The sequence below is a fragment of the Amaranthus tricolor genome, chromosome 15 (assembly GCF_026212465.1).
Source record: "Amaranthus tricolor cultivar Red isolate AtriRed21 chromosome 15, ASM2621246v1, whole genome shotgun sequence".
NCBI lineage: Eukaryota > Viridiplantae > Streptophyta > Magnoliopsida > Caryophyllales > Amaranthaceae > Amaranthus > Amaranthus tricolor.
Genome location: NC_080061.1, coordinates 6,181,302 through 6,198,818, shown reverse-complemented (window position 1 = coordinate 6,198,818; position 17,517 = coordinate 6,181,302). Strand labels below are relative to the sequence as shown.

Sequence of the window (17,517 nt, the reverse complement as noted above, 5' to 3'; positions counted from 1 at the left end):
TTAAGGCCCTATAATATATTATATACTCTAGCTAACAGCCTAATCTTTCATTAATTTCCATGCTTCTCATTAGAATAGAGCTTATACAATAGATGTTGGGAGGACATACATATCTACTACGTTATGCATGTAGAAAACCACCGTACCGTACTTAGTTATTAATATATTTTTAGTCAATGCGTAAAACCAAAGGACATAAAATCTTACTTCATGTCTATTCCTTATACTACAAGTGAGTGTACATCAAGGGAAAAGCCCTCAAACCAACGAAGTGACAACTTATCTTGGGTAGAAATCAATAGCATAGCCTAAATAACATAGTTGAACACAATATTGTGGTAAGGATCATGTTTTGCATCCTTTGCGTAGGACAACATTAAAATTTAAATTTTGACAAAAACTACTTATAACACTATTTTTTTTTGTTTAAAAATACTTTTTATCTCTATGTTTGTTGAAAAGTACCTACTAGGAGTATGCTTTTTTTTTTTCCTTTTTTTTTTTTCAAAACTACCAATTTATAGACTTAAAAGTGGTGATTTAAGTAGCATTTTGTGGTGTAAGTTGTTGGTTTCATAAGGTTAGAACTTGTAGTGCATGGTTCATTATTCTCACTACATTTATCACAATAAATTATATTTCAACAACTACCATAACCTCAATATTTACCAAACAATATTGACAGTTAGTTATTAAATAGCTAATATCTAACAATTATATTTGTAAAGTTACAGTTACGTATACATCTAACAGCTATTCAAATAACTAGCTAGCTCAATCCAAAATAGTGCTTAGCCAAAATCCAAAAAATCAAAAGAAAAAAAAAGAGCACCACATTATTTTCTTAAATAAATTTGTAGTACCACATTGTGGATCTTCTAATATGAGCACGCTCAATGATTATGTCAAAAACAGCCAAAATAAGAGTATCCATTAGTACTAAATTTTTTATAAAATTTATTTTTTTCTTTTTGTTTACCCCACATTGCTTAAAAGCAATTGATTGATACAGATGCTTGACTTCAAACTAAGTAAGTGGTTACTACTGGGTATATCTGAGATCTAGTCACTAAAGGATAACCTATCATTTTGTTTGCTCATACTATAATCTTTTTTTAACCCCTCTATTTTTTTAAAATTATTTTTATATATTTTCCCTCAATATTCTTAGCCATTCATTTAAATGTTGAGTCCATTGATTCATATAACATTGTCCAATTTGAAGGTTCTATAAATTTTCCGTCTATAAGAAAAGCTAGTTAGCTTAAAATTGTATGAGAATGGAGATGAAGGATAGCTTGAATTGTTCATTTTCATCAATGGAGTATATAGATAATATGATCTTCATTTTCAGGTAATTAAGTTTTTCAGAAATATATATACGTACGAAAGCATTAAGAGATTAATTTGAATGTATTTTTCTTTCTTGAATGTGTAAATATATTGTATATAATGTATGTGCATGCAATTAATTAAGATTTCAATACCAAAGAAAATGTATATATTGCTTGCTTCCACAGAAATTTAATACTTCATACAAGAACAATATTAATCAAAATCTTATGCCGATTATTGAAGTCCCAATGTATATTTATCCTTGGACTTCAATTAGTGGCTTGAAAATTTGGTGGTGGTGGTTTTTTGACATGGTATCTAAAGCCAATGTAACAAGAGATCACAAGTTGAAATGTCATTTACCTCTCATTTTAGTGAAATATTTAGCACCATGCATGATGATAGAATGTTTTGCATCCACACGTTTAACATAAAAGGCTCTCATGTAACGGGGGCGTAATAAAGTAATAATATACATAACGTATTCTGAAACTTAAACCGTTAGCTTAAGTTTTTAGTTAAGTTGGTTCGTAACCATCAATGATGATGATGTGTTTTTACAATTTGATTTGATGTATATTTGTAATTTGGCTTGCATTGTACAACGAAGTGATCATGATCAATTGCATGTTACATTACAATAAAATATTTCATTCATTGATGAAAATGAAGCATGACATTGTTTGTTTGTTTGAAACTAGCTAACCAAATTACATGGATATATTGTGTTGGTGCTCCTGTTACATAGACTACAACATGCCACATTTTTTTTACCGAAATGCTACAATATGGCTCGCACCTTTGGCATAATTTAGGGGTTGAGACTTGAGATTAAGTAGGCAATTTTATTCTTATTTGTGATAACAGATAAATTATTTACAATTATGATGCTTTATAGCCGGTTTTATTTGAAATTTAACATAAATAACAAATTAGTACACCTAATTTAATGAGTTGTACAATTTTTTAAACTTACAATAATTCATTTTAATATAATTTATTACTATTTTCAATTTATCGATGTGGGATAACTCATCCCAACACCCCCTCTCACATGCGAACCCCCGTCAAGTTCGCATGTGGGAGTAATCAATTAGGGTAGGAACGCCATTCTTTTCGAACCTACCATTTTTTTAAATTGTTGATCGAACCATCGGCTCGGATACCATGTTAAATTAGGCTGGACTTATTGTGAATGCCAGCATATTAATGGGGGGACACAAGTGCACACACTTCATAAGCCAAGGAGATATATACCATCCCAAAACCATATGGCAATAGGAAGAAGGTCTCTAATAGCTTATAAAGCGTGCACACCATTTTCAATTTATCGACGTGGGATAACTCATCCCAACAACTAAACTATAATTTGGCCCAAAGGAAATTGAGGAAGAAATACTAAACTAGATATGTTTAAAATAGCTTATTGTACGCCAGCCATTACAGTGCTTTTGCCAAAATAGTACTATTGAGTTGGTCCTAGCTAAAACAAGTCCCATAGTATTAGTATGAATAATTATAGAAAAATTTAATAGAGTATATAATATATTTAGAGGCCTTAACAATCAGCTAAAATGATTGAGACCCTTAGAATGTGTTATATAATTTATCTGAAATATATGAAATTTTTTCTTCTTCGGCTTATAAAAGTATAATTTAAACATATTATAATGTACCTTATGTTTTATTACATAACTAACACTGATCATATTAATTATGATATTTTCCATGCTGTAAACTTCAGCAAACAAAAACCTCTAGTGCACATTAGGCTCACCTAAAATTTTTACTCGACAAGAGAAACCTTCTAAGCATTTTTTGTACCTATTATCTTAAAAAAACTCCTTTTATCATACAACCACACTAGCTAGTTCATATATGGTAAGACAACATTATGAGACTGTCTAATGATTTGTCTAATGATACATTATTGACATAAATGTCAGTTCAATCAAACGCTGAAGTTAATTATTGTCATTCCATAACAAATTTATAAATTAATTATGTTATAAATTAGCTTCAGCGTTTAGTTTGAGCTGACTTCTTTGTCAATAATATACCATTTCATCAACATTTAGACCAAAATCATTTTATAAATTCAACCTGTTAATAAGAGGGTACACACAAGTTTAGGAGTTTCAAATTCCATAATATGCATCTAGCTAATTCGTTTAATTAGCCTATGCTTTGTTTACATGCTATTTCATGCAATTATTTGTGTTCATACAATAAAATTAGGTTTACAAAACTTTAATAAAAATGTTATTATTGAATGAACTAAATTGGTTAATTTGATAGCTTACAAAAAATTAAATATTTAAAATGTTTACACATTTTTGTTTATAAATATTGTAGGGTTGTCCCTTGAAATCGAACCAAACAAGCTAAGTACAATATTATGTAAGTCCTCCTAGCTATGTAAGTACTCTTGCCACATCATCTCAATATATAACTTGAATTGAAATATAAAAAGGGTTCATCCATGAAAATTAGTACAAGATACCATAAATATAAAAAACAAAAAATTATTATAAATTGGACATAAAAACAATAACATAATAATCCACTTCAAATGTAAAATTACTTTAATTCAATACAAATAAGTACAATCATATATTTGATGATTTAAAGTCTGAAATCCCAATAATAGTCGGAAATCTTTCAATCTCCTAGCTAGATAGATGCTATTATTTTCCAATAATAATAAGCATCGAATACCTTAAGTCATCTACATTGACGACCAACTCAAAGGAGATGATCACACAATGCAAGTCCAAATACCCCTATTAATATTAATATTGCATTACCATGTTTTATTATGTACAAGGAATTTGTCCAAGATTAGGCAACTTCCAATACAATAATCAGTATGTATAGGTATAAGATCAAGTTAATTAGGTAATTAATTAGCAAATACTAATCCGTCCGATTTAGCATGTATGCCCCCTTTGACCATTTTTTTGTGAGAGTTGTTTTAGTCAAATACGGCAAACTGTAAGGGACGGAGGGAGTATATTGTGTATTTGGTGATCATCGATCACTTCCACATATCGATTTGGCAGCTTGAAGTAGACGTTGAAGCATATTGATCAGATGGTAACCCTAATTCTTGTTCATTTGAATTAGGGCTAATCACCATGTTCATATGTTCAGACATAGGAAACATCGAAGAATTCGAGTAATTTGAATCCTTACTAGGATGATTTGGTGCACCTTCATCTTGGCTAAGTTGTGAAGCAACAAATTTATCAAGAACTCGCCAATCTGTAACTTGATCATCAACAACTTGTTGATTAGAACCACAATTATTGTTTCCATAAATAGAATGTAAAATTTGTTCTTGGGTAAGGATTGAAGATGGTAAGTTGGTGCTTGTTGATCCATAGGGAGGTATTGAGGTACAAATCGCGCTAGGTTGGGGCATTTTAGGGCTTTCCAATTGAGGTAATTGAAGGTAAGGATCATGATGGGAAATGTTGTAGGGGACAATCTCATGTTCTTGTTTGCAAGGGTACATTTGATGGTGATGGAAATTACAATTAGGGATATGGTGGTAATTAGGGTGTTGATGAGGGATTAATCTTCTTGGAGAGTCCATATCAGACATGAAGGAGAGTTGATCATCATACCAACATGGAGAGTCATCTAATTTGCGAACTGTTGCCATTCTCTTCTTGAACACCCTGCAAACTACCCACCCTTCCTCCTGATCAAAGTAGTTAGAATTAATTTAAATTAGTTAAAAAAACTAAGTGCAAATGATAGTGTATAAAAAATATTTTAGGGTTTTATAAATGGTTTCAAGAGCCAACACGACAAAAAGGTCGCATATAGAGTTGTTATTGAATCTTTCTTTCTAGCGAAGTATTTAACATCAGGAATGAAGATTTTCATATAAGACGGATACAATGTATAACGTATGGTAAGGCTATAAACTTTTTGGTTTGTACTTCATTTTAGACACAATATTCTCACTAATCATAACGCTATAAGTGTTTAGTAATTGCATACCTTAGCTTAATAGTCATATAACATAAATTCATGAAACTCCCTAAAGATATGTATACTTTTCATGTCATTTCCTTTTTGCTAGTAATTTCCACTATTTTCAAGTGATATATAGGGATGTGTTTGGAAAGTAGTTTTTGGTTGGTTTTTAATTGCCTTTTGACCATTGGTTAAACAAAATGTCAAAAAACATTTAGTAAATGACTTTTAAATAAATTAACTATAAATATCTTTTTTCATTTATTTAGATATGTTGACTCACTTTTTTTTAATAAACAACTAATAGTATATACTTTATTTTTAGCAAATATTTTCATAATAATTACCTTAAACAACTAGCTTAACTAAAAAAACAATGTTAATAGTTAGTCAAACTACTTGATCAACTAAACCAGTCAACATGCAACACATATATTTTCATTATGTTTGAGTTGAGTTTGAGCTGATATGAAATTAATGAAGTTACCTGAGGAGTTCCATTTTCATTAGTCTCAAGGCGATACTCATGCATAATCCAATCAGACTTTTGACCATTAGGGGCTCGACCTTTATAGAAAACCAAAGTCTTTCGCATGCCAATCAAGCTGTTATGCTTTGTGTAGATTGCTTTGTCTCGACCTGTTGCTTTCCAGAATCCAGCTTTGGTAGCTCGGTTGGTCCGTGTTCCTGTTGGATATTTCTTGTCTTTGTGGCTGAAGAAATACCACTCTTGTTGCTCTTCACTACCTATCTTGCATAAATCTGCTTCAATTATCAAACCCCCACAAATGTACCATTTTACTAATATATACTATATAATCATACAATACTATAAAAGAATTGAAAAGTTCCACATGGCAATTTTATAGTGTTTTATCAAATGAATCAATTTTTATAAGATTAAAATGTAATTGCGTGATATTCAAAAGATTTTAATACATTAATTTTGATTTAAGTATTAAAAGTAATTTTTTTAAAAATTTATTAGATCAAATCATATAATCATACAATCATATCATACTATTATAAAAATAAACTAAAAAAAATTCAAATGGCGATTTTATATAGTTTTGTCAAATGGAGCATTTTTATAGGTTCAAATGTCATTGTTTGATATTAAAAAGATTGTAATACATTTATTATAATTTTAAATACTAAAGGTAAGTTTTCAAAAACATTATTAGATTAAATCATACAATCATACAATACTAAAAAAAAAAATTGCAAATAACAATTTTATAAAGCTTTGCCAAATAAAAGCATTCTTCCATGTTAAAATGTGATTATGGGACATTCAAATCACGTTCAATATAATATGCAATTGCATCTTTCTTTAAAAATTTTATTTGTAGGTATTTCTCTACTAACAAACTTCGTATATTGTACGAGTTTGTATACTAGTATATTATAATATATGTAATTAAATACATAGATAAAATCAGTGGTGAAACAAATTATATGAGGCCCTATTTTTTTCAGTTTCTTTTGAAATAGGGCCTTTACGCCCTTAGCAAATGTATAAAGCTAAAATTATATCAACTGTAAAAATATTTAATACTATAATATATAAAATAACATAGTCGTTTAAGCTTGAATGTTCGTTCATTATTAATATTAAGAAAACACAAAATTCATCTCGTAATCCAACGAATCTATTAAAAGAGAAAAAGTAAGTATGAACTACAAAATTATAAACAAAATTGCATCGTAAAAGTAATTTGGGGCCCTAAGTGGTTGGCCACTCGGAATGTGCCTAGAACCAGGCATGATAATAATACTAGCTATTTAATTGTCGTGTATCATTTTACGCTTCTGTATATCGTATTGGAAAATAACCACGTGTGACCACAAAACGACAAACTAATTAAGGTATAATTATACTACTTCCTCCGTTCCTACATTTCGATTATAGGCATCATTTATTGTTCAAGCTTAATTTATATATTACGGTTAATGTGTAAGTAAAAATATAGTCATGTGGGATCTTGTTTAAATCGTCTAATTAGGTACTTTCATAATATTAATTTTTTTTATAATTTTTAGATGTGTATAATTCAATACATAAATTAACAAAATAACATATTAGATTGCGTAAAAAATCAAATGTAGAAAGTATAATGGAACGAAGGAAGTACTATTTTACTTTGGAATTATTAGATAAAGTAGAATGTATCTTCTATGATCCAATAGAAAAAGGTTTATACCTTGAAGATCCCAGGGTTCAATCTTGTAGAGATCAACATCTTTGATGACATCAAGATCAATCTTTCTTGCAGCTACTTTCTTGCGGAGGTAGTAATCTACCAGTTCTTCATCTGTTGGATGGAATCTAAAACCCGGAGGAACATGCGAAAATGTATCCATTTTAGGGCAACAACGCCTGCATGTCATCATTTCCGAAGGAAGATTCTTACAATATTACATTTATTAAATTCTTCATATTATTATTTCCCTGTTCATTAAAAAAGTTTCTAAAAACATATTTTGTAAAGGGTACATTTTATTTTGTCAGTTTAGAAATGTATGAATTCGGATTCATCACATTTAGTTTACCTAGCTAGTGAGATATGGGACTTTTTGTTTCATCCCATGAAGTAAATTCCTATAAATTTATTTCATTTGTTAAAAAACTAAAAGTTTATTAAAGTTGTTTCTTGACATTTTGAAAATCATTATAATTCCAAATAACAATAGGGTGCAATAAGGTGGTACTGTAAAGCAACCAACTCAATTAAAAGTTTAAGCTGATGACTCATGCAATAAGATATGTTATATACTCTAATATGTTCCTTCAGATGAGAGCCCTTTGGGCTAGAATTATGGATGCAACACAAGTCCTCAAACCTGGCGCTAAACGTTCCACTTTAAATGAGGTGTGGTTGAAATTCGAACCCGTGACCTCTTGTCACGTTGGCTTGTGATACCCTATCAAGGAACCAACTCATGTTCCACTTTAATGAGGGGTGGTTGATATTCAAACTCGTGACATCTTGTCACGTCGGCTTCTGATACCATATTAAAGAACCAATTCAACTAAAAACTTAAGCTAATGGTTGAAGTCCCATAATATGTTTTATACACGAACAAATATGCTAAATAAATTTCTATAAAGAGGAGAAAGTTACACTTATCAAAAATCATAAATTTCTATGCTATTTTTTTTAAACAAAAACCAAAAGATACAACATCCTATAAATTATAAAAATTCAAATGCAAACAACAACCTTTGAAAAATTTTATGTGCATTCGACTCAACTTCTTGGCTAACTATGGTTTCGAGATATAGTTGACTAATATGGTTTGACATATAACCATTGTACAAGAAATTATGCGCTACTAATTAAACAAATTCGCTTAGAGATGTTTGATTGAGTATTATGTTTAAGGCACCTAAATTTTTAGATAGAGTAAGAATGATTATATAGCCACGTAATTAACATATCGTCATAAGAATAACTAAATATTTTGAAGTTAATAAACTAGACTAACATAAATATGTTCCCTTTTTGGTCATCTAGTAATAAAATTTTAGAACCTGTTTTAACAAACACCCTAAAATACAATGTCAAAACATCATATAGTGTTGGAATTGTTTATCCCACATTGACAAATTAAAGATAGTGTGCATACTCTATAAGTTATTGGAACTCTTCTTCTCATTGCCATATGGTTTTGGGATGACATATATTTCATTGGCTTATGAAATGTGTGCACTTTATATTTTCCTGATAAAGTACTGACATTCACAATAAGTCCAATCTAATTTAACATATAGACACAATTTCTATATAAATTTCTGGTTGGTGACAATGTTAGAAAGAAATATTTTATGTTTTTTACTTCATCCAATTAACATGCTAGTTAATAGAAGAAAGATATCTAATACTACACCATATTAGTAGCTATGTTTGTGATATATACACCTATTATGTTTGTGCTACATGATACGGTTCCATTATATAAAAATTAAAATAGTCAATAAAAAAGTGACATATAAAATTATTAAAGTTAACTTACTAACATTAAAGTCAACAGATAATCAATTGTGGAAGTTAGTTCATCAAACTATATATTTACTCCTATTTTGATTAAATGTCAATTTGACAAAAATTTTAAATAAAGGGGTGTTAATAGCATGGAAAGAATAAGGAAAAATATAATTATTTAATGACAATTGCGTATATATTTGAATTTCATGTGTATAAGAAAATAGAAATATTGCATGTGAATATGCCAAAAGATAAAATAAGGCGTTTAATTAAAATTGAATAGTGTATAATCTATAGTCTAATCTTTTCTTTAAAAAGATGTTTTCCTAGAATAATAGGTGTGGAAAGCCAAGGGTTGGACTGAATAATTTTGCCATAAAAGTTGGAAGCATCTTGTGGTACTTGCATTAATCGCAGCCACCAAATGTTGTAAACTCACATAAGCCAAACAAAGCATGCACAAAGGCTATATACAAAGAGCTTGACCAAATAGTATATTTAGAATTCAACCTTTTTTTTTTCTACATTTTCAGATGTGGCAGACAAGATGATGCTGCTGAAAGAAAGGCCATTCTCTTATGCCTTATTCACATGAACTAGCAAATAAAAAACCTCCATTTTATGCATGAAAACTTTGTTCTTTAAAAATTTTAGTAGGGTATAAATTTTTATTCTAAAAAGAGTCAATCTTCCATATATTTTATGCGATACAAAAGGTACTTAGCTAGTCAACTCATAGTAACACACGTGTTCTCAATTAAAGACACATTCTATGCATTAACTATTTTCGGCTTAATTTAGATTCTATTTAATTCATCTTGTATTGTATGTTGAAATCTCATTATTGTTTGAAAATGTTAACTGGCATAAAAAAAAATATGAGAAGGCCGGTGACTAAAATTGTGTCTAGTTGAGATTATAAAATGACTATCAAATAAGGTAGTTTTATGTTATTGGAAATGAATTCCTTGATTTCTCATTAGATGAATTAAAGAAAAGATTGATAATAGTTTTAAAATGATTGTTAAAAAATATTCAAGGCATTTTATATGAAAATTTTACTCCCAAACCTTTTTGATTTAACTCACCTAATTGAAAAGGTTGTTATTTTAGGTTATTCCAAGACAATATATGCCATTTCATTCAAGTTGGCTTAATAAATTAAATCATTATCATTTAAGCTACATAAATGTATTGGCTAATTAATACATTAAAAAAACTTATTTTTATTAAACAAAATCTTTTTTTTTTTGAATCAAAGTTATTTTTACTATTATAAGGTAAACATATATAATAGAAAATAAACTTAAAACAATTCAAATATTTTATGTTATTTCGCATAGGGATATTATAAAGCTTAAGTAACACAAAATTTACGTGTCTTTATCAATTATCTCATAAAAATTTTTACGATACACTTAAAATCAAACACTCCATTATTGGATGCATTATTTATTGGAGTAAATTTATATATATATATATATATATATATATATATATATATATATATATATATATATATATATATATATATATATATATATATATATATATATATATATATATATATATATATATATATATATATATATATATATATATATATATATATATCTTAAATCTTGGTTAATTAAGTTTAGGAAGCCTTTCATTATTTAATTTAAATTAAAGGACAAATTTTAGGTGTACTTACTTCAGAAAGTTAAAGCTCAAATTAACTTCTCGTAGATTTGATTGATTCAACTTTTTCCCTTAAACTTTTCATATATATTGAAAATTGATGACTATAATCTTATGAATTACTCCTAAATTTAAGAAACTAAAATGGTACTAACAATAACATCCATCTACAACTGATTTTCTCATATATCGTCACTTAGCTTATTAATATCATTTTAAAAATTTTAGGAAAATTCCATATGGTAACCCTGAACATCCGATTTTTTCATGTGGTAGACCAAAATTTTTTTTAATCCACATGGTGACCATGACCTCCCAACTTTTTCACATAGTGGACAAAAGAGAAATTTTTTTGTTAACTTTACGCTATTTTTACCTAACAAAATAACATTTTCCTCGAAAAAAAGCATCGTGATTACCCTAATAAACCACATATTTCCAAATCTAGTCAAAATAAGTACTTAATTTAACCAAAAAATTAACATTTTGTTTACCACATGGAAAACTTAGAAGCTCAAGAACAACATGTGGATTTAAAAAATATTTGAGAAAAAGTCAAAAATTCAGGATCACCACATGTAAGTTCCCTAAATTTTATTTCACGATTATATTTAACTTTTAAGGTTGCACGCATATATATTCATTACAAAAAAACGTTTCATGTATCATATATTCATATATAATTTCCAAAATAAATCTTCATCTTGTTAGGTTTAAGTGATAATTTGGTTTTTAAGATATATGCTCAATATGATCACCTCAATAACATTACGGATACAACTAACATTTTTGTCACGAATTTATGATTATCTATCCATAATAGCAATAAAAATAAAACAAGAGAATACATGCACATAACTTAAAAATATGTACGATGAACACTTTTGTCACAAATTATGATTATCGATCTCATGTTTATTTGAAAGGTGTAGTTTGTGAGATACAAATTGATTGATTAGGATGATTATTCTACACGTAGATTTGCATGCATGTCAACATAATTGAGTTAAGATATTATGCATCAAATTTACCATGCAAAAGCATGACATAGTTACAAAGCACCAAAGTTTCTAACTTTAAGAGCTTCTCTTTCTCCATGGATATTACTTTTTAGACAACATAAAGCAAAATAAAGACATCAATTTCAAACCCTATATATAATCTATTCTCTTTGATCCACGACCTAGGAAATTATGTATAATATAAAGAATATTTTATGTATCTTGGTTTTTTTTAATGCAGTTAGGTCTAATATTGTAATTTCGTGTTACAAACTTCTATTTAAGATTAGTGAAATAAAACTTCTTTTTGAGAAATTTCATGAAATTATTCCAACACCCATGCTATAGACTCTTAATAGCTAGTACTAGCTAGATCAACCCAAAAAGATTAAACTAAAGTATGTCATAGGTTGTAGGGAGAAAATAGTGCATTTTCATTCTAGGTAAAAGGGCAATGCATCCAATTATATTTATTTTCATTCAATGTTAATTACTATATCATAAATAAATTTAGATTTCCATTAATTAAATTTTGTAAATAGATCAAAAAGAGAATTACACAAATATGTGAATGAAAATAATTTCCCAAAGACTATACAAAAGGCATTGGTGCCACTCATGAAAGTGAACTTGTACAAGTATTCATGTTCAAGTGTCCACCACCTTAATTTGTTTCCAAAAATTTGATGATGGATTTTCTATTTAAAGGAATGAGTGGCTAAAACAAAACTTTGAGGTAGAAATTATCATGTCGGGCTCTTGCTTCTCTATTTTTTCCCTCATATATAGCGATAATCCAAATGTTTTTTCATTTGGGAAATATTGCATTTGGACAAATTAAGACATGTAATATCACATAAATCGATCCATGTTTTAGATCTCTATGAGGATATATGCTCATTTAGATCTATCAAGTTTTGGTGGAAGAGTCCAAAATTCCTAAAAATATATGAGAAAAAGGGTTTGTAAAAAGGAAACTAGGAAAAACTTAAATTAAGAAGCATGCTCTAAAAGAAAAGGAAATATAATATTGGTTTTTTAATTGATTTATTATTTGTTTCTTTCTTTGTAGAAACATAGAATTAAGAGAATGGAACGATCATATATAATAAAGTATATAATATATTTTGAATTTCAATTATGTTAATTTCTTGACCGCTTCGACCAAAAGGATAAATTAAGCATGTATTATCGTCTATATGATATATAAACACAAATTTATTGAGCTTAAATTAATTGTAATTACATGTTGCACTAAGGATAAATATCTTCATGAAAGACACATTAAATTTATTTTTAGATCATATTATATAGTAATTTATATTAATGTTAATATATTGATTCATTAAAAGCAAAAAAAACATCAAAAAGAGAGAAAAAAAGGTAGAAGAATAAGAAGAGATACCACAATTGATGACAGAAAAGCTTAAAGCAAAAGCAACCAGCACCCAGGAGAAAACACATAATAACCTAGATAATCATATTGATAAACCTAGATAATCATAAACTAAAACAAGTAATAATAAGCAAACAAACATATATATCATGTAGATCAAAGAATCGATCTCGTCTTAGTTGGACCATAAACCACTTTATTCAAGTAAGATCTTGAATTTGATTCTAGTTGTCTTTTTCTCTTAACCGTGCTCTACCCCCTTGGTAATCAATAATATCATGTAAATATTAGAGTATATAATATATCTTGAGACTTCAAATGGTATCAGAATTAACATGATAAGAGGTTGTGAATTAATCTCAATCACCACTTATTTCCAGTGAAAGATTTATCACCAGGTATGATGAGTGCCTGAGATACATCCATACTTTTAACATAAAGGGCTCTTATGTGAGAGAGTATTTGACGTATCCTAGAACTTTAACTATTAATTTTAACTTTTGATTGAATTGGTTTCTTGACAGTACATGCACAAAACTATAGAACTAAAACAAATATCATAAAATTATGTAAATGATCATCTAGAAATAAAGATCATAATACAAGAAACTTAACCTGTTTGATACGATCGATCAATTGTTTAACTGCACTCTTGATTCTTGACACAAACAAGCTTCCGATCAAGCAAAATAGTGCACTTAAAAAAAAAAGAATTCTCTTGACTTTCTTCTCCTCGGTATTTGTAGTATCAAAGACTGATAAACTCGAGTTTAGATTTGAGGAGAAGAGAGAGAAAGCTTGATCGGGATCAGATCCCTAGACAGGAATGAAAAATGAGAAGAGCGAGAAAAAGGAAGAAGGAGGGTTAAATAAGAAGCAAAGCTTTTAAAAAAGCTAGCTGAAAAAATGACAAAAAAAACCCTAATAAATTTAGTGGTATAGAATTGGTAAGTATTAACCCTAATTATATATAATATCTCTAGATTTCTCTCTCTCCCTTATCTTGAGATTGATTGTTAAGAAAGCTTGAGAGCCGCAAAAATGGGGGATTTTGGAGAGAAAGAGAAAGATATGGAGGGTAGGATGATTAAGCTAAGCTTAGGGATGAATTAAAACAATTGTTCTTACCAGATTCTGATAAAGACATTATTAATAATTGTATCGAAAATAAATATTGGAGAAGAAAAAGAGAAAATGGATATAAACGTCAGCTAAATTAAGAAAGTGATGGAAGTGGAGAACTTTAGCCTTCTTAAAGACTCCTTTAAAAGATGGTGTGATTTACAGATTTGGAATTATGATACTTTGTGAGTCTTTTTTTATTTTATTTTATTTTTTTCTTTTTTGGGATGGTGAGTATTGAACTAGAAGGAGTGTTTGTCCTAACTAAAGTTTCAACCCAACTGTTCTTTCTACAGTTCTTGTCCCTTAGCTCCATCCATCATATTTTGTTATGTATGTTTTCGTCTAAAATACTTGTAATTGATTGTGACATGTTGTCTATATTTTATGGTGATTTAAGAGAAATATGTAAATGAGTAGAAAAGATAAATTAAATGTTTAAATTATGGAAAATAAAGAAAGAAAGTGAGTCGAAATCAAAAATAGAATTGTGACAAATTTTATGTGATATGCGGATAAGAAAGTGGTTGCAATTCCTATGGAACAAAGGGAATATATGATACTTAAAACTACATATAGTGTATACATAGGAAATCATGCTCAGAATTTGCTTATGTCATGGTTCTTGTCATTTGATATAAAATGAAGTAGTAAATTGGGTGACATATATAACTAATTTGTGCTCAATAAAAACTTTTAATTTTAAAATTTAACTTTTATGTAATGAATTTCAAAAATTGAACTACTCGTAATATTAACTTATTTTTCTCGCTCTGACGATAAATGTTGATAAACTATAGTACTTCTATCAGTATATAAATGATCTACTGATTAAAATCTATCTACCATTTATATGTTAGATCAAAGCAGAAGTCATCCTTTTATTTCATAATATTAAAAATTAAAATCGATTTTTTATCATGTAAAAATTCACGTATGTATACAATTTATTCACACGTGATAATTTTTTAAAATAATTAAATCAACAAAATAAATAAAAATTTCAGATATATTTATTAGTCTATCATCACAATTAGCTTGATCAACTTTCACCACATCTCCCAATTGTTTCGATTACATTCATCGATCAATTAAAACTCTCGTGTCTTTTAAAAAATGAACGGCCAGGAAGTTTAAAAAAGAGTAAAAGATTAGTCAGATAAGCGTGGTCAAAAGGAGTGCATGACCGTGACTAAATAAAGTCAGGTAGCATGCAGCTCCACAAATGGGCGCAGCCCCATCCTGTTACGATCTATTTAAACATATCCGTACCCAAGCCTGTTCCACTGTTTTTTTTAAAAAAATTTTTTTATTACAGGTTAAGTTAGAGGAAGAGTGCAATGTCAAAATTAAATCCAATGCAAGATATTTTTTAGAAAAGGATATTTGCTTTCCGACTAAGATGATACTAGATTTTTAACTATTTTTTTATTAACTGCTTTTTCCAATTGATTTACTTTAAATTTAGAAGTTAGTCTGTATGGAGTTAATTCACACTAGATATTGTACACTAACCTTAGATTTATGGCGGCATATGTGTTTGGAAGTGTAAGTTAGTAGAGTGGAGAGATCAAGGAGGAGTGTAGAGTAGTAAAGATCTTACTGAGAAATGGTGCACAATAAAAAAATATTATAAACTAAGTCTATAATAGAATTATTTTATTTTTAGACCCTTGACCTTTTTCCACATTTTTTCTTCTATTTTTTATTTATTTTAATTACTACTATATTAAAATCTATTTTTAGCGGACTAATTAGTTATACAACCTGTCTAGTGCTACAATCTAGTCAAACACGCTAATAAAATTAAGGACGAACAAAAAATTAATACAGCAACAATGAATTGCAAAACACCCTCATTGTAGGTAAATATTTCAATTATTTTTCTCCATTGAAAAAAATAAATGGATAAGATAAAAAGAGAGATTGAAGTTATGGATAATATTAAGACATACTACTCCAAACATTTGAGATAGAAAAACTTTTAAAAAGTTTTACATTAATTTCAGAATATGTCAAACTCAAACAGAGTATTAAAGTAAAGAAAAACCGTAGCAAACTTAGTGAGTAAATGGTAGTTAACAACAAAAAGACAACATCAAAAAATCAGACTTAAACAACGTGAAACACAAAAAGGACCTTTTAGGATTTTTGCTCATTAATGATCATGAATTGATATCAAAGGAATAATTATGAGTTTATTATATCACTTCCTCCGTCTCACTCGTTTGTTACATTTTTGTTTTTGTCAATTTTATAGAATTTCCTACAATTTTATTTTTGATTATGACTTATATTTTATTTTTAATTTTAATCTACATATTTAAATTATATTTTATTTCATCTACATATTTTCAAACTTTATCATAAATCAGATTTTTTGCCTATTTTTATTATTTTTTATTTTTTAAAGTTTATCTTTCTAACAAATGTTATAGGGTTGAAAAAAGTACTCGCTGTATGCCTTTAAATTTAGTTTGTTACTAAAAATGAGCTTTTTACATAATATGTTTTTCTTAATAGCAAACTCAAAAGACTAGAAGACCATATATATTTCAATTGGTTTCCTGAGAGACTGTCTTTCTTAGAGATGTCTTTCAGGTCCAATTTATTAAAACTTAATTTCCACTCTTATTTATATTTTACTTTATGAACCGACTTAATTAGAGATGATCTCATATTTTAAAATTGATCCGGAGTTGTGTGTAGGAGAGACTTGATACATCAGATGCACGCGATCTGTGGTTGGTTGGGCTGCAATTTTATGTAAATAAAAGTAAATGTCAAATGAGTCTCGATGTTGTCCTGTTTGACAGGATTAGAAGGGAGCCCACAAACCGACTCGAAATGTCATACATTGCGATAACGACTTCTCTCCTAAATTGCTATCATCACATCATCCTACGAACTACGACCTCTCTTATTAACAAGCTCCAACTTCGGCTTGGCTTGCTTTAGCTTAGCTTCAACTATCGGCTTGCTCTCAAATAAGTTCCATTTTATTTTC

General features: G+C 28.6%; 1 protein-coding gene and 1 long non-coding RNA gene across 3 annotated transcripts; one reads left to right on the top strand and one right to left on the bottom strand.

Annotated features, from left to right (window-relative positions):
• Window positions 1–1,213: 1,213 nt before the first annotated feature.
• Window positions 1,214–7,715, top strand: LOC130801233 (uncharacterized). The gene is made up of 3 exons (XR_009039540.1): window positions 1,214–1,354; window positions 3,691–3,753; window positions 7,599–7,715. It is a non-coding gene; the product is annotated as an uncharacterized LOC130801233 (long non-coding RNA).
• Window positions 3,824–7,686, bottom strand: LOC130801232 (NAC domain-containing protein 7-like). Of its 2 annotated transcripts, none has more exons than XM_057665026.1 (3): window positions 7,527–7,686; window positions 5,810–6,084; window positions 3,824–5,041 (listed from the first exon to the last, which is right to left on the bottom strand). In XM_057665026.1, the coding sequence occupies exons 1-3, from the start codon at window positions 7,684–7,686 to the stop codon at window positions 4,373–4,375; spliced, it is 1,104 nt and encodes a 367-aa protein (XP_057521009.1). In that variant the 3' UTR covers window positions 3,824–4,372. The 2 variants fall into 2 exon arrangements, with proteins under 2 accessions (XP_057521009.1, XP_057521010.1); XM_057665027.1 differs by having other exon boundaries at window positions 5,810–6,069.
• Window positions 7,716–17,517: the final 9,802 nt, after the last annotated feature.

What these genes read in the sequence shown, in the direction of transcription:
- LOC130801232 (XM_057665026.1), bottom strand. Translation starts at nt 7,686, where the DNA reads ATGGATACATTTTCGCATGTTCCTCCGGGTTTTAGATTCCATCCAACA. An exon ending in TGAACCCTGGGATCTTCAAG is followed by an intron (nt 6,085 to 7,526) that starts GTATAAACCTTT and finishes TAATTGAAGCAG; the next exon opens with ATTTATGCAAGATAGGTAGT. An exon ending in ATGAAAATGGAACTCCTCAG is followed by an intron (nt 5,042 to 5,809) that starts GTAACTTCATTA and finishes TACTTTGATCAG; the next exon opens with GAGGAAGGGTGGGTAGTTTG.